The sequence below is a fragment of the Brassica rapa genome, chromosome A04 (assembly GCF_000309985.2).
Source record: "Brassica rapa cultivar Chiifu-401-42 chromosome A04, CAAS_Brap_v3.01, whole genome shotgun sequence".
NCBI lineage: Eukaryota > Viridiplantae > Streptophyta > Magnoliopsida > Brassicales > Brassicaceae > Brassica > Brassica rapa.
In genome coordinates, this window is record NC_024798.2 from 18,760,979 (window position 1) to 18,782,596 (window position 21,618).

At 35.5% G+C, this 21,618-nt stretch overlaps 6 protein-coding genes across 9 annotated transcripts; 1 reads left to right on the forward strand and 5 right to left on the reverse strand.

The window, feature by feature from the left end:
- Nucleotides 1-1,652: 1,652 nt before the first annotated feature.
- On the reverse strand, nt 1,653-2,473 carry LOC103865580 (60S ribosomal protein L12-2). The gene has a single exon (XM_009143388.3). It carries the CDS (start codon nt 2,371-2,373, stop codon nt 1,873-1,875), a length of 501 nt encoding a protein of 166 aa, XP_009141636.1. The 5' UTR covers nt 2,374-2,473; the 3' UTR covers nt 1,653-1,872.
- Nucleotides 2,474-2,761: 288 nt separating this feature from the next.
- Nucleotides 2,762-3,727, reverse strand: LOC103865581 (CASP-like protein 5A1). Of its 2 annotated transcripts, none has more exons than XM_033289986.1 (3): nt 3,445-3,727; nt 3,236-3,347; nt 2,762-3,165 (listed from the first exon to the last, which is right to left on the reverse strand). In XM_033289986.1, the coding sequence occupies exons 1-3, from the start codon at nt 3,663-3,665 to the stop codon at nt 2,977-2,979; spliced, it is 522 nt and encodes a 173-aa protein (XP_033145877.1). In that variant the 5' UTR covers nt 3,666-3,727; the 3' UTR covers nt 2,762-2,976. The 2 variants fall into 2 exon arrangements, with proteins under 2 accessions (XP_033145877.1, XP_009141637.1); XM_009143389.3 differs by having other exon boundaries at nt 3,236-3,368.
- Nucleotides 3,728-4,343: 616 nt separating this feature from the next.
- On the reverse strand, nt 4,344-14,292 carry LOC103865582 (cytokinin riboside 5'-monophosphate phosphoribohydrolase LOG3). 2 transcript variants are annotated; one of them, XM_009143390.2, is made up of 7 exons: nt 7,015-14,292; nt 6,700-6,797; nt 6,501-6,531; nt 5,964-6,063; nt 5,037-5,107; nt 4,813-4,956; nt 4,344-4,742 (listed from the first exon to the last, which is right to left on the reverse strand). In XM_009143390.2, the coding sequence occupies exons 1-7, from the start codon at nt 7,135-7,137 to the stop codon at nt 4,677-4,679; spliced, it is 633 nt and encodes a 210-aa protein (XP_009141638.1). In that variant the 5' UTR covers nt 7,138-14,292; the 3' UTR covers nt 4,344-4,676. The 2 variants fall into 2 exon arrangements, with proteins under 2 accessions (XP_009141638.1, XP_033145876.1); XM_033289985.1 differs by having other exon boundaries at nt 6,901-14,292.
- A 223-nt stretch (nt 14,293-14,515) lies between these two features.
- LOC103865583 (RNA-binding protein CP29B, chloroplastic) lies at nt 14,516-16,127 on the reverse strand. 2 transcript variants are annotated; one of them, XM_009143391.3, is made up of 5 exons: nt 15,688-16,127; nt 15,455-15,556; nt 15,009-15,335; nt 14,828-14,926; nt 14,516-14,732 (listed from the first exon to the last, which is right to left on the reverse strand). In XM_009143391.3, exons 1-4 carry the CDS (start codon nt 16,057-16,059, stop codon nt 14,861-14,863), a joined length of 867 nt encoding a protein of 288 aa, XP_009141639.1. In that variant the 5' UTR covers nt 16,060-16,127; the 3' UTR covers nt 14,516-14,732; nt 14,828-14,860. The 2 variants fall into 2 exon arrangements, with proteins under 2 accessions (XP_009141639.1, XP_033145875.1); XM_033289984.1 differs by having other exon boundaries at nt 14,532-14,745.
- Nucleotides 16,128-17,136: 1,009 nt separating this feature from the next.
- LOC103865584 (adenylate kinase 1, chloroplastic) lies at nt 17,137-18,773 on the forward strand. Its single transcript, XM_009143393.3, has 4 exons — nt 17,137-17,604; nt 17,821-17,961; nt 18,036-18,308; nt 18,384-18,773. The coding sequence occupies exons 1-4, from the start codon at nt 17,317-17,319 to the stop codon at nt 18,525-18,527; spliced, it is 846 nt and encodes a 281-aa protein (XP_009141641.1). The 5' UTR covers nt 17,137-17,316; the 3' UTR covers nt 18,528-18,773.
- A 1,030-nt stretch (nt 18,774-19,803) lies between these two features.
- LOC103865585 (40S ribosomal protein S5-1) lies at nt 19,804-21,381 on the reverse strand. Its single transcript, XM_009143394.3, has 5 exons — nt 21,233-21,381; nt 21,061-21,155; nt 20,439-20,710; nt 20,153-20,356; nt 19,804-20,054 (listed from the first exon to the last, which is right to left on the reverse strand). The coding sequence occupies exons 2-5, from the start codon at nt 21,151-21,153 to the stop codon at nt 20,000-20,002; spliced, it is 624 nt and encodes a 207-aa protein (XP_009141642.2). The 5' UTR covers nt 21,154-21,155; nt 21,233-21,381; the 3' UTR covers nt 19,804-19,999.
- Between the last annotated feature and the right edge of the window lie 237 nt (nt 21,382-21,618).

A 21,618-nucleotide genomic window follows, 5' to 3' on the forward strand; every position in this document is an offset into this window, starting at 1 on the left:
TTTCGATTTTTTTTTTTTGATTATACAAAGTTTCCCTAAAGGCTTCCTAAGGGACTAATCTGTGTCGCTGCAGCCCGAATGTGAAATCCGCAGTGGCCGGGAATCGAACCCAGGTGGCGGTACTCACAGCTGTGAGCCTCTATGAGCTAGACGCCCCGGTTTATTTTTTCGATATTACTAAAGAGGAAGACGTATTTGCTGACCTTAAACTATATGGACGTTACTAGTTCAAGACTGAGAGAAACCATCGTTGCCACTAAACCTGCTGGATACAAAGCCTAGCTAGTTTGATGCTAAATAGGAAACTGCTCAAACTAGCTCTATATAGCTTAGCCCCGTCGCTGAAGTAGCCTGAACTAATCACCGATCTGGTCTCCTCTTCTTCTCAGCATCCGAATCTCTAACTACGATTCAAACAATCCAATCACGAAAAGTCACTCATGTAGCAGACGGAAGCAAACAATCATCACGCGAAACGAAAACAGATGATCCGTCGTAACAGCGTTTAAACAAATCATTGGTGAAACTGCAATCGATTTGAGCACATATATATTTACACGAAAACCTCAGAGCTCAAACGATGCTCGGAGAAGAGAGAAACGTACCGCTAGCAGCGTGCGGCGACGGAGAAAGGAGAACGATCGGAGGATTCAAAGAGACGACGAACGGATTCGTAGAGATGACTCAGCTTGAGGATTGTGATCGGTTGATATTTAAGAGAGAAAGCAAATGAAAAATGATAAAACAAAACAATTTAATTTAAAAGCGGTTGGGTGGGTACATTACTGGAAAATTTAGACCACCCGCTAATTAATGGGCCTATATTTTGACTTTATATGGGCCTACACTGGTTCAGCAACTATCCCTTCTCTTTTTTTGTCACCAGCAACTAGAGCACCCGCAATGAAAATCTTTAAGGGAAAGTCTTTAGAAAAAAAATAATTAAATAATCGGTAGACTCCACCAAAAACTAAGGATTCAATCCTTCAAATTCCTAAATAAAGATTTTTCTTTAGTGAATCCTTGCACTATTTGCAGGTCCCGATAATATGTGCCGATCCGCGATTGGTTGATATTTATTTTATTTTTTTATCTAAAAAAAAAAAAAAATATTTAAAAAATCAAAATACACTTTTTCTAAGGACTCCCTTGAGTAACACCATTGCAGGTGCTCTAACAGATTATGAGCATATAATCCTTAAATCTGCTTTGTAGAAAGCTCTAAGAAATTTAATTTTTCCATTGTCTTGGCACGTCCTGTGAAATTTTCTCTTAATTACGCATAAAGTTTGATTCGTTAGATTTAGTCCAAAGTGAACAATATGGATACATAGTCCACAATCCCCCTAAAATGGTTATTTCTCAGATTTTGACACTCTTAATTTGAAGACAATTTGGAAGATGAAGTTGCAGTGAAACACACAAGCATTGCATTGCTTTTTTCTCTTTCTAAAACCAATGGAAGTACAAGGAAGTGGAGGTGAATCAATAACAATAAACCGTGTGCATTGCCGAGATTATCTAGTTGTGATTATACCATTTAATACAAAAGAAGCTGCAAATACCAAATTGAACCAACGCAGGTTTGAGGTTCCTACGTCAAGTTCAACCATTTCATTTCTAGTGTAATTTCTCTATTCAAAACAACTATAGAAAGGTCCATTAGACATGGCAGACGAAACAATACCCCAATAACATTGTGGCATTACGAAAGTAGCAAAGCATAGCATAAGATAGAATAAAAGCGGCATTATAACAAACCAAACCAGACTTGTTCTTGTTCTTAACCGAAACATAAAAAGCTAAAACCTCAAAAGTGAAAATAACCAAACAAAACACTTAATCTCAAATTCCCTTTTTTTTTTAAATTAATTAATTCTCAGGAATCTCAACCTCACCCTCTTGAATCTCCTGCTGAATATCCTTGGGATCTTTCCCATCCACAGTACACCCAACGGACACACAAGTCCCAAGAATCTCCCTCACGGTCCCACTCAGCTCCTTGGCAATAGACCTCGGCCTCATGATCCTCGCGATCTCAATCACGTCATCGAACGAAATGTTCCCGTTGTGCTTAATGTTCTTCACCTTCTTCCTGTCTCTCTCCGGCTCCTTCAACGCCTTGATCACCAGCGCCGCCGCCGAAGGCACCACCGTCACTTTCGCCTGGCGATTCTGCACCGTCAGCTTCACCGTGACGCGGAGCCCCTTCCACTCCTTGGCCGTCTCCTTGGCGATGTCTTCTCCGATCTTTTTGGGAGCGAGACCGAGGGGACCGATCTTGGGAGCGAGGGAACTCGCTGCTCCGACTTCTCCGCCGGTCACGCGGACGTAGACGTCCACGATCTGGCTCGGGTCAAGCTTCGGCGGCATTGCTGTCTCGGAGGTTAAACGGAGTTTGATTAGTTTTTTTTTTAAGTGGAGTCCGGAGACGAGGAGGCGGTTGAAGAAGAGCTCCAAAGGCTTTTATTGAGGTCGACACTAGGGTTTACGAAATGATGAATTTACCCTCGTAAACGTATATGGGCCTTGGGAGAATGATCTTATGGCCTTTATTTTAGACTATCGGTTCTATTACGGTTTAGTAAATAATAAATCCCCGGTTTGATAGAACCGTTTTACTTCCGTAGTCTCTTTGCTTGGTGAGAAGAATTGCATAAAATATTTCTTCAGTTTCGGAAAGAAGTATGTTTTAGGATTTTGAAACATATCATATTTTAGTTACCAATATAATTTTAATAAATAAAATTATATTTTTACTGTTTACGATTAATTTATGCATTGAAACCGTAAAAATGTGTTTTTTTCTCTAAAATATAGATTTTTTTGAAACGCATGGCTTATTATACTAAAATAGTGAAAGCGACATGACTACGTTTAACCGGTAAGATCAACTACAGAAGCATATAGTTTTGACAATATACTAGGAAACATTTACTTTTTGGAACTTTCTGTTATCTTGTGTGTGTTATTTAATTAGTGGGTGGCTAAGGACCAGAAGTTGAGAAAGAAGGAAGGAAACACAGCAAGCCAGCTGATGAATGCCATTGCTGTGGCGGTCTGGAACCTTGTGCAGTGGCTGCCATCACATTTATCAAGATCGTTGATGAGTACGGTTATGCCAGCAGACGCAGATGCAGCTGCAAACGTAAGTAGGCATGTGATCTGCAAGAGATGAAAGCCTTCTTAGAAACTAACTTTAAACAATAAAGAGAGATGTTGGTTTCGTTCTTACTCCATCTCCAACTGTGAAACATCGAACAACCAAGTGATTCCGAAGGCTTCTTCCCACCAGAAGAGCATAAGCATCGATGATAAGAAGAGACAAGCTCCACAGGCTTTGCAAGCTAACCGCAAAAACCAAACCACTGTCACAGTTTATAGATATGTTTTTGTCAGATTCATATTTTTCCATAACCCTTAGGTCTAAGAGTTGGATTTTACCAGAATGCGGTGAAGGAGTGGAAGTCGGGGGTGGAGAACATGACGGAGAGGGAGATGAGAGAGGAGACGAACTGAGAGAGGCGGAGGATGAGGCCGCCGGTGGTTCCTGGCATTCCCTGAATATCTTTCATCCTCACTGGCGGTCTATCGTTGGCTCCGCCAGTAGGACCCATGGGGACAGCAATTACCGGACGAACCGCCGGTCGGCTCACGTTCATCATGTGAAAGTGAGTCACTTTGATAACACACACAAATGAGGAACTAACTCGACTGAGTTTGCTAAACTAATTTCCTAAAGACAAAGACTTATTCAACTAACTGAATCTCTAACACATGTAAGACTTTCGAACGTTTACCGCAAAAGTTCAAACAGACCCACCTTGTAAGACACGAAAGTGCTACTTTGGCTGTCTGAAAAATGGAATTAGTGTTGATTTTTTTTGGTTAACGAGTTGATTAGTTAATGTGATGTGTTTTGATAGAATCGACCCAAAACATAGTATTCAATGTTCCTAACTTTTGATATCTATTGACTTAGAGTAACGGACTTTGAAAGTTAGTATAAAGCAACTGAAGAAACTTTTTATATCCAAAAACAGAATATTAATGTGGCTTACTGGATTTTTGGTGCTATTCTAAAGTATTTATGTTTTTATATTATTTATTTCAAATATGTTAGACATATTATTATAATTTATTAGTACTATTTTCGACAGTTTATGTTATTACTTTTGAAACAGATTATATTTAAATTAGTAGTATTAAGCTAGGAAAAAACACTTGAAATTTATTTGAACACTTGAAATAAAACTATATTTTTGGTTTCTTGTTTTTTTCCTGTGTTTATTTGTGTTGTAGTATTGATAAATGACTATATAAAATAAATACGAACAAGAAAATGTGAAACTTTTGTTGGTTACAGAACAGAGTTGATGATCTTACAGAGAATTAAAGACATTTAGTTTGGAGTTAAAATGACAGTTCTAATAATTTACAACAAAGAACTTCCATCGAACTGGAAATTGTTTTTACTTTACCCCAACTAATCGGAATCTATTCCTTCCATTTTTAGTAAGATTAATAAAATCGTGAAAATCTGACATTTTTCATATCTATATATAAAATCTTAGAAAAAAAATCTTTAAATAGTTATCTAGATATATTTAAAGTTATCTAGATTTTTTTTTTTTTTGAAAAAGTTATCTAGATATATTAGATCTTGATAATAATCATTATCCAGTCCTTTCCATCTCCCAGCAGAGCTTAGACGCAACACTTTCATGGCAAGGTGCATATTCCTGCAAAATGACAACAACAACGTTTGAGATTATGTAGAGACCCAGAAACAATTCATTTTCTTCAATTTACCTCAAGCTTCTTCACAAGCTCTTTAGCAGTAGGTTCAGAGACTATGATCTCACGAGCAGTCGGGCTGATGAATCCTTCTTCAACGGCTTTATCGATGAATGAAAGCAGAGAGTTGTAGTATCCATCAACATTGAGTAAACCCACCTGCAGAAAGTTTGTTTTAATGATTTTGGATTCTTGAATTTTTCCATTTGAAGTAAGAATATTAGGGAGGGTTTTTTTACAGGCTTGTCATGAATTCCAAGCTGAGCCCAAGTTATGACCTCAAGCAATTCTTCAAGTGTTCCATAGCCTCCTACAATTATCGCACAAAATTTTAGATTTGATTTGTCAAAAGAGAGCAGGTTAATCTGTTACTATGATATGGTCAAATCAGTAGGTATGCATGTACAATACAAAACCAAATAATAGAGTCCTCTCCTCTCTGTTACTGTTTTGTACATTGGTACTGACTATGATTACAAAAGCAGGATCTTGACTTTCCATTAATGATTTCAGATTAAGTGTGGGCCAAAAAATGCCATTTGTGGGACTGTTTCAAGTTTTGTCTCTTAACTTGAAAAGGGCAAAGAAAAAAAGTTTGGTCATAGTAAGACTACACAAGCTATAGAGAGAGTACCCCCTAAGTTAAAAAAAAAAAACAGAGCAATAAATAGAGTAAAAGAGAAGGAAAAAGGTATAATTCTAAGTGCCAGATGTTGATGGTGAAGGCCTTTTATCTTACACTCTGGTGACTTTAAATATTTAGATTTTTTTTCATTTCAAAGAACAATTAAAAATAAAAAACTTTTCACAGCAGCTTTCACACTGCAGCTTGACCAAAACATAATGTCTTTTTTTTGTGTAACTAAGAAATCATGTTTTTACCAAACTCTTTTCTTCTCTTTTTTTACAAAATCAGTCCAGAAAAACAAACTTTTTCCTTTACATGAACAAACACTTCTACTTTGAAACTTTGGTTACCCATTCAAATTGTTTTAAGAGGCTAAACTGGGCTTCTTAAAATTCTTTGCGTCACTAGGGTTTGACCAGTTTTCGTATGTTATCATTACTTACATTGAAAGAACAACAAAATTTTGAGGTTTAGAAATGTTTTTTGAGAAAGAAAACATTTGATTGATAATTTGGATGGATTGGGTTTAAAGCAAAACCTGGTAAGGCAATAAAAGCATCAGAGTGCTTGGCCATTTCAGCTTTCCTTTGGTGCATATCTGCAACTGCTCTTACTTCTCCTACTGTTTCACCAGTCAACTGCAAAAAACAATGATCATCCACCATTTTAAAATAAATAAAAGGATGTTAATTAAAAGTAGTTAACGGGCAAAAGCAACTTTGGGCTCTTCTACAGGCAAACGCAATGATGTCACCGCAAGTAGTCGTAATGTTTGGATGTTTTTGAAATCTCCTACAGAACCCTAACATCTAGTTAACCTCTTTCTAATCATTTTCTTCATATATCTTTTATTCAGATTACGGTAACCAAATGAGGATATTTATATATTAGGATACCTAAACTACTCGCAATCATGAGATTTAAGAAAAGGTAATAAACAGGGAGAAGAGTAAAACCTAAGCAAAGACTGAAGATTAAAATGGTTTTGAATGGGAATTTGGAAAACTTAAAAGAGAAATTAATTAACAACGAACAATGTTTTATTTTGAAATTTTCTTCTTTGAAAAGTTCATACCTCTCTAGGCATGAGGGTCTTTGGAATTATTCTGCAGAGTGACAACAAAAGGACAAAGTTGGGGTTTATTAGAAATATTCAACAATATAATCCAACGCTTGTGTTCCATCAGAATCTCAAAAGACAGTTTTCTTTTGTATGATCTGAAGCTCAAAAAGTTGTCAAATAGTTTAAAGTGATTTGACTAAGAAAAAGTTACCCAATAACATGACGACCACCATCATGAACAGCTTGTGAAACCAAACCCATCAAGCCTATGCTCCCACCTCCATAGACTAGATCAATTTTCCTTGAGACCTGCAGAACAAAAAAAAACAGAGTTACACATTAGCCTAAACTTGATGATAAGTAGAACAAAAATCGTGTAACAAACCAGAACCAGAATATTCTGAAGTTATACCATTTGGCACGTTTCAAAGAGGAAATACATGAAGCAAAGATGCACATCATCTTATCTCAAAACCAACCAGCAGAATCAAAGACATAAATACGTTGAAAGTCATGTATGTGTTACCAGTTCGTTGCCGAGATCTACAGCAGCATCTTGGTAACTACTCTTCTTGCCTTGGCTGCTTCCACAAAAGACACATATTCTTTTGAACTTTGACTTTTGCATCGTTTCAGCTTTGATCTCCATTGAATATGATCCTAAACTTATGATAAAATATAAACCCTCTCCGGAAAGAGAAAAGGTAAACAATTTTAAGGTTTCTTTCAGCACAAGAATCTAATTTCGCAAGACAGTTATGAGTGACAAAGAAACCTAACTAAATCTGAAAAAAATAATTTATTTTGGGAGTTGTTTTTATCCTCACCACTAATGTTTCCTGGCTCAAGGGTTGTTGTTATATATATAGTGCGTCATCGATTTAAGCTTACTTATTTTAAATTACATTCTTTTTGATGTTTACTAAAGCTAGCAGCCTAGCACAACACTTAATAATACAAATTTAAGTAAAAATATCTAATTAAATTTAGAAAAAAAAATAGAAGGCTTTCGTTAAAAAGTTTTTTTTTTCTTTGTTTGAATACTTCATTTCTGTTTTATTCCCCATAAAAAAAATATTTTTGACCAAAATCTTATAAATCGTTGATTTGAATATTTAATAAAAATCGATATTTTTTAGATTTATGTTGAGGTCTTTACACGGGAGAAATTAAAGCACGCGTCTTTCACTACCCGCACGGCACGCGTGACCGAATTCTTCTTTGTGTTAATTTTCCCCTTACTATAAAATCACGTACAACAATGATAGACTAGTACCATAAACCTTATTTATGGTCGTAGATAACAATTTTTTTTGTTACTTGAGAGGAATTTGGATCAAACCGTAATCTCCGCTTAAACCTGAAACCATGCATTGATAATAGTTTATGACATGGCGTAGAACATTTCTTTCCATATAAATGACAGTTCTTCGTAATGGACTTTATGGTTAGACTCACAAGCACCCAACTACATAGAAATGCCATGTTAATGCAGGCTATATCTCACAAGGAATTATTATCAGTTGTGTTCTTTGTTGTTAAAGATCATATATATCGTGTTTAGACTTCTTAACCCCCTCTTATGATTTCTTAAAGAAAGCTCTCAGTGATTAAAAAAAAACTGATTCAGTAAAGCTTCGTCACTTTTCGTTCTTAATCAAGAATAGGAAAAATAATTAATTTTCTATATAAAAATAAGAAAAATGGACATCATATCTGCATATGTGAACAGTGTAAGATGGGTACAAACGTTATTAATTAACTGATACTCTTGAAAAACAAATAGAGAAAGGGAAAATAAATAACCAAAAAAACCAAGACAAAGGCCACACTAATATTCTAATGGAACCATGTAGATGTCATGGATACACCAATGAGGCAATGAGATATATACACACTCACTTATCTAAAGAGATGATGATGTCTGGGATATGGAGCAATGTGCCATTGATGATTGAAATAAAAAAAACAAAGTGATGGCTTATGTTACCAGTGTAGCCTAATTCATCCTCCCTATGTGGACAACCTTCTTCTTGTTCTTTGCATAGAAAACGTTTCTTCTATTTTTATTCCCCTATATTCATTTTCACCATCCTAAGCTATAGTATGGAATTGTGATATAAAATTCTTTAGTTTTTTTAGACTATTATTTTTGTCTTTCTCTTTCAGAATAAAGTAATCATTAAATCATCGTTGAATTTTAAAGTTATGAATTCAAAAACATATGCAAATTATCGCCTTTTGAAAGAATAAAAAATAAAATTTATTGTTACACTTCCCATTTCAGGAGAACCTTTTATATAATCTTGATTTATTGAAAAATAAAAAATTTAAAATCGAAAGCTGAGAGCTAAAACTAATAAGAAAAAAAAAACACTAGTTTCGTTAAGACTCTATCGTAACCCTATTGACATGTTTTTTTTGGTAAAAACCCTATTGACATGTTGGCTTGGAATACCAGTAACCCCAACACTCTTATACTTAACTGTAAGCAAACACTTACAATATACTTCAGATCATATATATTTGTTTATAACATGTGTATATAGCGTATGAGTATTTAAATAAGAAAATAAAATAATTACAATCCCAAGATCTGAGTAGATGCAACCCATTCCTTCTATAAACAAATAAGTAAGTTTGTAAAATAGTTTGTATTAGTATATCTGCATGCTTGCATGCGCATTTTTCTCTTGTTTTTCTTTTTCATCTCTAGTTTCACTTCACATTCTTCTTGGGTTTTTCACTTCCGACCCAATTTTTATTTTATTATAATAACCATGACGATGGTATTGATACCACAATTTAATCAGATAATACTTTCATGCGGTCCAATTTGAAAGCGTTAAATATTTGAAAATGAGCACAAGAGGTTTTATACTCGAATCTTTTTTATAGTCTGTACAGAAAAAAAAACAAAACAAAAAGACAATTTGAAAGGTGGACGTTTGAAGAACAAATTATCCTTTTTTACATAAGGTTAATATTTGTCTCCAATCGATTTTGACATGATTTCAAAGACATATAGTGACATAGCATTAACAAACATCTAACGGAATCCTAAATCACTTTAACTAAAAGAAGTTCATAAAGAAAGAAAAAGTATTAAGTTAGTCATACAACTAGTTCATTCTGTTCATAAAGTGGTTCCTAAGTATTTATAAATATCAATTTTCTTGGAGTGGTTCTCAACCTTTTCAAACAGGTCAACATTTTTTACTTCCTTTTATAAAAGGTTTTTGTTAAATTAAGAAAAGTTCTTTCGAAAGATGAAACTTGAATCCTTTATAAATTTACTTATCAGTTAAAGAAATTCATTCATATTAGAATTGCCCAATACAATTTTGTTAAAGAGCATCTCCAACCCCACTCTATTTTTTACTCTAAAATAGAGTTTAGAGTAAAAAATGCGCCAATGGTACTCTATTTTTCACTCTATAATAGAGTAAAAAATAGGTTTACTCTAAATATAGAGTAATTTGTTTTTTTTTTGTTCATCACTCTATTTTTTACTCTATTTTAAAGTATCATTGGAGCAAATTCAAACTCTATTATAGAGTTACTCTATTTTAGAGTAAAAAATAGAGTAAGCCATTGGAGATGGTCTAAGTATTTATAATTATCAATTTCTATGCAGACATAGGAAAGGCTCCGCGCTTTCTACTGAATATATATGGGTTATTATATATCCATGCCTGACAAAAAGAAATGCTTAATTTGATTTAATTTAAGATTAAGGAGATGAAGATGAAAAAATTATTAACCCATATTACTTTTTCATTTAAGCTCTGGCTGTAAAAAAGCTGGACAACTTTTTACCATATTATTTTTTTCCGAAGTATATTAAAAAGAAGACAATATATTTATTCACTGTTTTAGGTTTTGTTCCAAGCTATCACCACTATTTTGTCAGTAGTACCATAGATTCATGATTAAAAATGACTCAAAACCTTTATTAAACCTTAAATGAAAAACTTAAACCAAACATAGTATCTCAATATTGTATATAATTTCTTAAAATAAAGGATAATATATCCTCACACAATTTTTTTGTAGTAGTGTTGAAAAAGAACAGAAATAGTATATTCGGAATAAAAACCTTTTAAATATAGCATCTACTGTATTTTTTTAGCTTTTATGAACTATTTTAATGATTTATTCTTGTTTTTGTTGTTGGTAAACAAATATTTTGAGATGCTTTGTGTATTGGATGCAAACGGCATATTTAAATTAAGAAAATGCTAATTGGGAGGCAGGATAAAATTCTTATTGTCGAATGTCCATCGAATTTCTTATTAAAAATGTTTGAATATGTTAATGTGCATTGGAGTTAACTATGACTTATTCTTATACGGGTTGGTTTTGTCGTTGAAACAAACAAGATGTTATATTAAGTTCAAAAAACAAACAAGATGTTATGGAGTCACACAACACTATTTCGTACAGAAATGATACCTCTAGTTTTTAAATGTAACTTTTTCCTAGAATTTTGACATCTTTTAAGAGGACAGTCCACGTATGAGACTATGTTATGATTGCATGGGTAAATACTTTAATGTACAAGACGTGAAACTTAATGCAAAACTATCAATAAAGGTCGATATAGATATAATTCTTTAAAACCAAAAAAAGTTCGATATGATTCCGACAATATTTTAGATTTATGACTTTGAAACCCAAAAGGAACAGACATTTACCACTTTGAACCGAAAATAGAACCCCCAAACTTGTTTTTTTCTTCAACGGACCGACGCTAAATCCACAAATTAAGGAATTGAAGAAAAGAGGAGACAAAAAAACAAGAAAGGAAAAGGGAAGAAAATGGATTTGTAAATGGTGAAAAGAGGGACAGTCAAAGGTCAGAGAGGGACAAATCATTTGTTTAGTAGTTATCATAAAGTGTCGGACAGTTAATACCGTTACTTACGAGTCAAATGTCTCTATTACGTTTTCACTTATCACTAATTAGTGGTAACTTACTTAAATTACCCTCCCATCAATCGATTTATATTTGCAAAATTCCTGTATTGTGAAAAAGCCATGCATTGTTGACGCAAAAAATTTTGTTGTTGTCAACTATTGATACGTAGTACTAACCACGTTATGTATACAATGCATCTTTACATAAACCTCTTTCAGTAGACTAAATTCACATTCAAATCTTTTGAGTCAAACATGTTTAAATTGGAAAATATTGAGAAATAATAACAATAAAGATATATTGCCCTTTTCAAAAATAAAAATAAAGATTTGTTAAAACTTACATATACTTAGGCAGATAAATGACAACTTTTAAAACAGTTAAAAGGACAACTTTACGTATACATCATGTATGTAAGGAGTTTATGAAGACAAAAGGAGGAAAGAATCTAACTTATAGCAAGAAGAGTGGTGAACGTAAGATGGAGAGAGTGAACAGTCAAAATACATTCATTCATTCATTTGTTTTTTTTTTTCTCTTTTAGAAATTAAAATTTATGTCGTTTGTTTTTGGAACATTACCTACATTCATTTCAACTCTTTCAACCTTTCGGCCATCTCTATACGAATATACCCCATTTGTTTTACATTTTTACTTTCTTTTAAAATTTATGAAGTTTCATTGGCGCCTACAATTCAAAAGATTTAGTTTGACTGGTTTACACCATGTGAATCCCATAGGATAAATTATAAATAATTCATATGGTTTCTGACGTATGCGTTATACATACCAATCAAAGATAGTGATTAAATGTTTTACAAAAAAAAAAAAAAAAAAGATAGTGATTAATTAAAACCTACATTGCACGTTAAATAATGCCCTTTTCTGAGATGGTGAATAGATAGATATGTCGAATTTTTAGTATATGAAATTGAAATTATAAGAAATATCCTAAAAGTATTTGCATCGACATTCATTTGCTACGGAAAAAGGTTAAAAATGTCTTCAAAAAAGGGTAATGGACGTTTAATAGGATTAAGTAGCAAAGGAGCAAACATGGAACATGTTCATGTCCTATGAATGAGGTGAATAAGTCAAAGTAGGTCTAGTTGCTGGACCGGTTCTAAGGACAACCGGATGAAAAATCCATCTTAATCCCAATTATTTTTTAATCTAAGAACTATCATACGTAGACCACATGGTCCATATACTATCCATAACTTTTTAGTAAGATAAACCTGATAATGTTTGCCAAAACTCCTTTAGTTCAATGTTTGACAAAGTGGTCACTAATGTTATACATCATGAAGTCGAAGCTCTGAATCTTATAGAAGGCAAAATTGTGCTGGAGAAAAATCTTATAAAAGATGGAGCAAAAAATACCATAAATTGTGGATTTCATAAGTCGGCTCAGAGTGATGCAGTCAAATGTGAATCTTTATAAAAAATAGAATCATCAATTATATAATCGTTATAATATTTTTCATAATTTACAATAGCATAGTTATCCAACATTAAGAAAAACCAAATAATGTTTTTTGCCCATAAATTTTTGATCCGGCATATATATAATTCACGAGATTTGAAATAGTGTAGTTCCTTTTATTTGTTTAGTTAGTTCTCAATATTTTTCTTTCAAATGAATGACAAGAGAGATCGTATGAGACGAATATGAGAGATAGGTTAAGAAACAGGATGTTATCGTCCACAGTATATATAAGAAATTGTTATAAGAGATTGTAGCTTACGGAACAACACTAAGCAATTGTGTTTTTCTGAGATGAGTCTTTAGAAAAAGTGTATTTTGATATTTTAAGTATTTTTTTCTTTTTTAGATAAAAAAAAATATCAACCAATCGCAGATCGCCAGATATTGTGGAGACCCGCAAATAGTACAAAGATTCACTAAAAAAGAATTTTTATTTAGGGATTTTAAGGATTGAATCTTTGGTTTTTGGTGGGATCCACTGATTATTTAATTATTTTTTCCCTAAGGACTCTCCTTTAAAGACTCCCATTGCATATGCTCTAAGGGCATGATTGGTTTCCCCGCTACCACGCACAAACGCAATTTTTTCGGTTGATAGCGGTTATTGGCGTTTTGCAACAATCACTCAAACCGCTCTAAATCGGTTCAAACCGTTTTAAACCTCATAAATTCAAAACTGGTTCCAGCTAGCGTTTGCGGTTGCGGGAGAATAATTTTTTTTAAACAATATAAATATAAAAATAAAAATATTCAATAAAAATTTTAAATTAGAATTATAAAAATACTAAAATATATCTATTTCATATTTTAATTAATATTATAAAATTTTAAAATAAAAATATTTTCTATAATTTTTTAAAATTTAAAAATATAACTATTTAAATATAATTTTTATATTTATTATAATATTATGATTTTTGATATGTTTAATAATTATATAAAATGTAAATATTGTTAATTTATTATTTAACTGCTGATGTTGCATCTGATGGTTAAACAGTCATATAAGTATTCCGCAAATGCACCAATTTCTAACCACATAATCAGTTGTACAAATTTCTTAAAACCGCTAGAAACCGCAAACATCCGCATCCGCAAACTCCCGCAACTGTAACCGATGCGTTTAAACTAGTTACACCCTACGACGATAACGTTTGTGGGCAGCATCATTAGCAAAGAGAACTACGTCTATTAGCATTAGAAACAAGTGATGCTCTTCCTCATCATCATGATCATCATAAACTACTTCCAAAGTGTTATTACACGTATGTGGTATGCCGTATATATATGCATATACAGTTCTTTATAGTAACCTACATATATATGTAGGTGTAGCCATCGCAATATCTAGGTGTATTGTATACTAGGGTATAACAACGAACTTAGTAGAGTAGTATGAAATTACCTTAAACTTGGTTTAGTTTGGTTGAAACGCGTAATTAATATCTTAGTATGAAACTAAGAGTATACACTTTAAGCAAATAATTGATTTCTCTTGAACCAACTTGCCCTCAATTTGCTCATTCAACTGCATATTGTATTTGATTCAAATAGATTGCTCTGATTTTGGTGTTTTACGTGGTTATCAAATGCGTTTATACTCATAAGCGCAGAAGATCAGAAAGCAATAAACAAGACAGAGAAGATTGAATCAGAATAAAGCGAAGCAGTTAATGACAGCATTCAGACAGACAAGAACATGGTCTTCCTTACAAATCTTAACTCTATATGTTTTTCAAACAAAAGACCATCCGTGCATCCAAGGCACAACAACACATAGCTTAGTACGGTCCACCGAAACTGCCATCCTCTCACAAAAACTGCTTCAAAGCGCCTGTTACAATTTCATTTACTCAGATAAATCAGTCATAAAGTGGTTAATAACATCAAAATGCCCTTCTATAAGTACAATGGTTAAGTCAATCATACCTCTCCAGAGAATAGGAAGCCATAGATTGGTGCTCAAAACTGGCGCCTTGGAGGCCTAGCCTCAGCTTCAGACACTCTAATCTGCCTCCCGTCCAAATCCTACACAAGTCACATCAAAAGCATATCAAGAGAAGTTTCACTGATCACACTGTAAGTGTCAATAATAAAAAAAGATACTTACAGCACCATCCAAGGTTCTGATGGCATTCTGAACCTCTTGAGCAGAGTTGTACGTCACAAACCCAAAACCTTTCGACCTACCACTGTCCCTGTCGTAGATGACTCTAGCCTCAACAACCTTCCCTTGCTCCCCGAACAAACTCTCGAGCGCCATGTCATCAACACCCCACGAGAGGTTACCAACATAAACACGGTTCCCTGAACCAGCACCACCACCACCACCTCCACCAGAGCTTCCAAAGCTGCTTCTAGGTCCTCTTGAGAAGGAGTCTTCCCTCTTCGGTGGAGGAGGACCCGCGTTAACTCTCAACGGTCTACCATCCAACTCCTGCAAACAAAACCCAATAAGAACAACAAAACAACACAAAGGTTCCAACTTTTTGTCTTTAGCAACCACAAGTTTTTGTCTTTAGCAACACAAAGGTTCCGACATAAGTATGTTCTTACATAGCCATTGAACTGCTGTTCAGCTGTCTGAACCTCAGAGGCTGAAGACATAGTCACAAACCCAAAACCTCTGCTTCTCCCTGTCACCTTGTCATAGATAACCTAAACAAAGACAACAAAACGAACAATCACTAAAACCAATCTCAAACAACATCAACAACAACAAAAAAGATTCAATCTTTATCTCATTTCTCGAAAACCCACAACTCAATTTTGAGTTTTTGACTCGTTACCTCAACCATCTCGACGTTTCCGGCGCTCTCGAAGAGCTGAGCGAGCTGAGCGCTGTCAACGTTGAAGGGGAGGTTACCGACGAAGAGCTTGAGGTCAGAAGAGAAGGATTGCTCCCGCCGCGGGGGAGGAGGAGCGTCGTCGTCAGCGAAGATGCCGTCTTCTTCGACTGAGAAGTCGTCAGTAACCGCGACGTTACGGACGAAGCGAGAGGAAGCGGCGGAGATGGAGAGGGAGAGGGAGGCGGAGAGGGAGTGGAGATTGAAGGAGAGGGAAGGAGGTGAGAGGGAAGCGGAGGCGGGTCTGGAGATGGAGAAAGGAAGGGACTTGGGGGTGAAGGTGGAGAGAGCGAGAGAGGAAGCTGAAGCAGCCATGGTGAAGAGATGAGAAGAGATAAGGTTTGTTTTTAGCTTTAGGGGTTTTTTGAGAGTGGAGATAAGATGGTGTGTTTCTGATATTTATGGGCCAAATGGGAATAAATATCTTTGCACAAAATATCTCATTCTGATTTTTATTTACAAAATTTGCCTCAAAACTTTATTTTATTGCTAAATATTCTGCTGCTAATAAAATTTGTCAAATTTTGATGAATTTATCTTAACGTCATCTCTAAAAAAAGTATGTATTTAAAAAAAATATAGGTTTTCATAAATTTGTAGACAATTTTTTTAGAAAATCATAATTTTCAAAATATTTTGTATTTTCTCACTTTAGTGGTGTTAGTTATCTTTTTATTGGAAGTCTCTACTTACTACTTGTCATACGCTGAAGTGAGATGACAGATGAGATGAGATCTAAGCCGTAGAGTTTTGGATGGACAGTGGAGATGGCACGTCTCATGCCAAGGCCCCAAAAATATAAAAAATCTATAAGATAGGATTTTTTAACTAAAAGCCAATGGAATTAACAACTCTCGTTCCAGCACAGATCTTTAACTCCAATAAATTCAGAAAACAATACAGTTCCTTTAAAGAAAACCATTGAATCATACAAAGGTTGCTCCCTTCAAAACAAGTTAATAAGAAATGATTTATTTGGATAACAACAGAAGACTGAAGTTCTTGAACTGCAACACGCTTTCAGGATCTCTTCAATTGGAGGGTCATCTCCAGCTTCTTTGTCCTGAAATGTTCCAACAAACAAGTTGTTGAGTACGACATTGTGATTAATTTATCTCTTTGATTACATTGACATGGTGTAAACACAAGTATTTGATCAAAACGTGTTACCTGGTCCATACTCCCCGGTCCGATCAAAACATGAGAAACACCAGATGCATCCATCACATGCTAGGAAAACCTCAAATGTATCACTTAATGAAATGATCAAAACCACATCAAGATTTTGACATTGTTGTTTTTACTCCGGGAAAGCCGAAAGAAATAAGAAAAAACCAAACTTTAAGTTTTAGTTAGAAAAAAAAATCAAATTAAAAATAATCTCGTGGAGTGGAGTTATTACACGTTGCGGAGATGACGTAAGCATTGTCCGAAACAGAAAAAGTCAAACGCCACGTAAGCTCAGTAAGAGTAAAAAGTTTAGAAAAAGGTAGATCCTTTTTTAAAAGCGAATGTTCCTTCTTTGCACGTTCAAGGGATCTCAAGCCGCTTCTCTCTCTCAACATCTCTGAAATGGCGAGAGCATTGCGTGTGGCGAGATCCTCCTCCTCCCTCTTCAGCTTCGGAAGCCGATCTTATTCAGCCGAAGCTAGCCACGTGTCCTCTTCCCCTTCTCCGTTTCTTGGAGCTCGCAGAGACGTTACCAAGGAGAGAAACGTGCAGTGGGTGTTCCTCGGTTGTCCCGGTGTCGGAAAGGGGACTTACGCTAGCAGACTCTCGAGTCTCCTCGGTGTTCCTCACATCGCCACCGGAGATCTCGTCCGTGATGCGCTAGCTTCTTCCGGACCTCTCTCCCAACAGGTTCTTGTTTCACTTTATGTCCAAATGAATCCCAAAACGACGTCGTTTTTTTGTTTAGATCTGTTAAAAGTTCATGTATCTACCAACAGATCTAATGAACTAGTGTTTGTGTCCTAACGGATCTGATCCTTTTTTTAATAATAGTCAACGTCTCTCTCTCTCTCTCTCTCTCTCTCTCCTCTTGCTTGTATTGAGATTCTTATTACTTGATTGCAGCTATCAGAGATTGTAAACCAGGGGAAGCTTGTTTCTGATGAGATCATAGTGAACTTATTATCAAAGAGACTTGAAGCTGGTGAAGCCAAAGGTGAATCAGGTTTCATTCTTGATGGCTTTCCTCGTACCATGAGACAAGCTGTAAGTTAATTCACATCTTTAATCCATAATTTGAGCAAAGTTTTGTATGATTAAATATTTTTTTATGTTTTCAGGAAATACTAGGAGATGTCACTGACATCGATCTAGTGGTGAACTTAAAGCTACCTGAGGAGGTTTTGGTTGACAAATGCTTAGGGAGGAGAACGTGTAATCAATGCGGTAAAGGTTTCAATATAGCTCACATCAACTTAAAAGGCAAGAACGGGAAACCAGGAATCAGCATGGATCCGCTTCTCCCTCCGCCTCAGTGTATGTCAAAGCTCATCACTCGTGCTGATGATACTGAGGAGGTTGTGAAAGCTAGGCTTCGTATTTACAATGAAACCGTAAGTCCCCTCTCTCTCTCTCGCTATTGTTCTTCCCATTTTAGCGATGCTAGATGCTTTGAATGATGTATGCAGAGCCAGCCTCTTGAAGAGTACTACCGTAGCAAGGGAAAGCTGATGGAGTTTGACTTACCTGGAGGCATCCCTGAGTCTTGGCCAAGGCTGTTAGAAGCTTTAAGGCTTGATGATTACGAGGAGAAGCAATCTGCTGCGGCTTAGTTCAACTTCACCACCGGTATTTATAATTCTTTGCATGTGGAAGACATGTGCCTATATCAGTTTTGTGTTGGAAAATAAAGAAAACCTTAGATTGTTTTTTTATTGCCTATAATGATCATCATACACACTTTGCAAACTATATGATGTATCATGATTGTTTATGAGTTTGCTAGTTACAGGAATGTATAAACACTTTGGTACACTTTTGATTATTTATTGTTGAATGTGATCAATGATTTTTTATGAGTTTGCTAGTTACATTACATGAATGTATCAATACTTACACTGCTTGTTACACATCAGGTTTGATGTTTGGGCTCTTGTGATTAGTTTGTTTATTGCTGATTGTGTGTGATAATATTGCGGCTGGCCGAGCTGGCTGGTTAAAGAACTCAACCAGACAGTAAAGTAAAACAGTCGCATACATTAAAGATTCTGTGGAACGTATAACCAGCTCCTGTCTGTCCTAGAATTGGCGGTTCAGGATAGAACTGTTCCTTACATACTGGAACTTCCAGTAGAATTTGATGCTAATTGTTGGTCCTAAACTCCCTAGTGTGTATCAGTTGCTATGTGATCTCATAACAGGACCTTAGCTTATGGTTTGTGCTTGAGGTTTCTGAGAAATCGCTGGGTTACTTCATTTGATTCTTCTGGTTTGACAATTAGTTTCTTGTTATGGACACGGTGAAATCAGACTCAAGTGAAAGGCTAAACCACATCGTATAGCTATTTAAATCACAATAGTGAACATGTACTTTAGAGATGTCTCACTTACTGTACCTCAGTCACTAGTATCTCTTGGTAGTGACTTATAGTGTTGTCTTGGCACGTGTGAATCATTTCAAAAGGAGTAAAATGTTTTCTTCTTCTATATGTACATTCGGAGTTAAGAAAATGTGTATAAGACCCTAACAATGTATATATTACCATCCTCTTTGGAGCAGTCAAAGCAATGCATCTAAAAACAAAACATATAGGATGAATGAGGGTTAACAACTGTTCCATGGTCGACAAACTAAACTGGTGGAGCTTTGGATTCTGGTTGCAGAAGCAGTCAGTGTGATGAAGAAGAGCTTGATGGTCCAACCAGATGCAAAAGAAGGTGAGACCAGTAGGCTTTAGCTTGTTTTAAACACTTTCTGCAATCTACAGTTACAAGTAAGTTTGCTGATAATAGGCTATCGGTGGAATAAGACATTTGATGATTCATCTTCAATCTCAACAGGACATTAAAATCAATTTGTAGTTTTATTTTGTTAGTATATAGATTTGTTGCAATAAACAACCTTTAAATTATAAATATAAAGATGAAAATATTCTTAAACATGAAACCGTTTTGATCAAGATTCAAAAAAACTTCATTAAAAGATAGGGACATCTTCTGAAACATATCCAAAAAGCTCTAATGAAAAACAGCAAGATAAGGTCTTTGAGATGTAATGCAAACTCAAGGCCTAGGAAGATCCTCCTTAACGGTTGGCCTTCGCAACTCTCTCAATCTCATCCTTCTTCTTGATGGCATAGCTGCAAAAAAACAAGACAAGATGCTATTAGTATTTAGCAACAAACAAACACAATTTGTGAACCCGCTTTAAGAGACAAGACAATGTAAAGATGTTTACCTGTTGGAAGATCCCTTGGCAGCATTGATGAGCTCATCAGCAAGGCACTCAGCGATTGTCTTGATGTTTCTAAACGCAGCTTCACGTGCACCAGTGGTGAGCAAGAAGATGGCTTGGTTCACACGTCTTAGAGGAGAGATATCAACAGCCTGCCTCCTAACCACACCAGCAGATCCAATCCTGGTAGCATCCTCACGTGGACCACTGCCTCACCAATAAAACACACATGATAAGAAAAAATATTTCTACAAGAAAGAATGTGTATAAGTACCACATGTTGTCTTACCTGTTGACAATGGCATCAATGATAACCTGAATAGGGTTCAAGTCAGTCAAGAGATGGATGATCTCCATGGCGTGCTTGATGATCCTCACAGCCATCAGCTTCTTTCCGTTGTTCCTTCCGTGCATCATGAGAGAGTTCGTGAGCCTCTCAACAATGGGACACTGAGCCTTCCTGAACCTCTTGACAGAGTATCTTCCAGCAGTGTGGGGGACAAAGGTCGCGTGCTTAGCAGGCTGAACACCAATGTAGTCAACAAGACTAATGTCTGTGACCTACCCATTCACAAAAAAAAAAAACACAAGATCAACAAAACAAATACTAAGAACATAGCCATTGTTGCCAATTTAAATTTTAGAGATCTAATATTCAAAAACAAACCAAACAACACAGAAAGTGTTTGACTTTAAGACAAAGAAACATCAGGATCAACCAAGTGTACTGAGACAATAAAACATGAATTGAAAATTAACAAAAATAAAAACAAGAAGAGGACATTTTTTCCGACATAACTCCATGAGTTATATCTAATTCAGACAATGTAACTATTTTTTTGTAATAGACCAATCATTTCATTGTAGAATTAGATCCTATAAAGATTGCAAATGAGCTATCGTAAACTTACCGAAACGTCATCAAAGCTCCAGCGATTGAAGAGCTTGACCTCGTTGGTAAGCTGTTGCTGAATCTCAGCGTCAATCTCAACGGCGGCGGCCATGGCTGGAAACACCAAACAAAAGCTTAGCCACAAGCACACACGCAAACCAGAGAATCGAAGATGAAGAAGAAATCAATACCTCAAACTCGTAAGCGTCGTGTGGAGATGAGACGGGACTAGGTTTAGCTGCAGCTACTGCTTGAAGAAGGTGGTGAGAAGAAACAAAAACCCTAATTTTACTAGAGTATAGGGTTTTTAAAATGGATTTTATTGGGCCCAATGGGCTTTTCGTAAGGCCCAGTCCAAGTCGTTATACCATAAGTCTTTAGAGCATGCTAGAAAGAGAGCATTCAATGCGGGATGTCGACTTGCTAGCTCTCGTCCATGCACCGTCCGTCGCATCAACCCGTGAGTTTTGTCGGTTTTTGTTCAATGACTCCAACAAACTTTGAAAGATTTTGCCCACTCTTCTTTGCAAATTAATCACGAGATCATTGCTTGTACTTGTTAGGTTGTTGAAGGGTG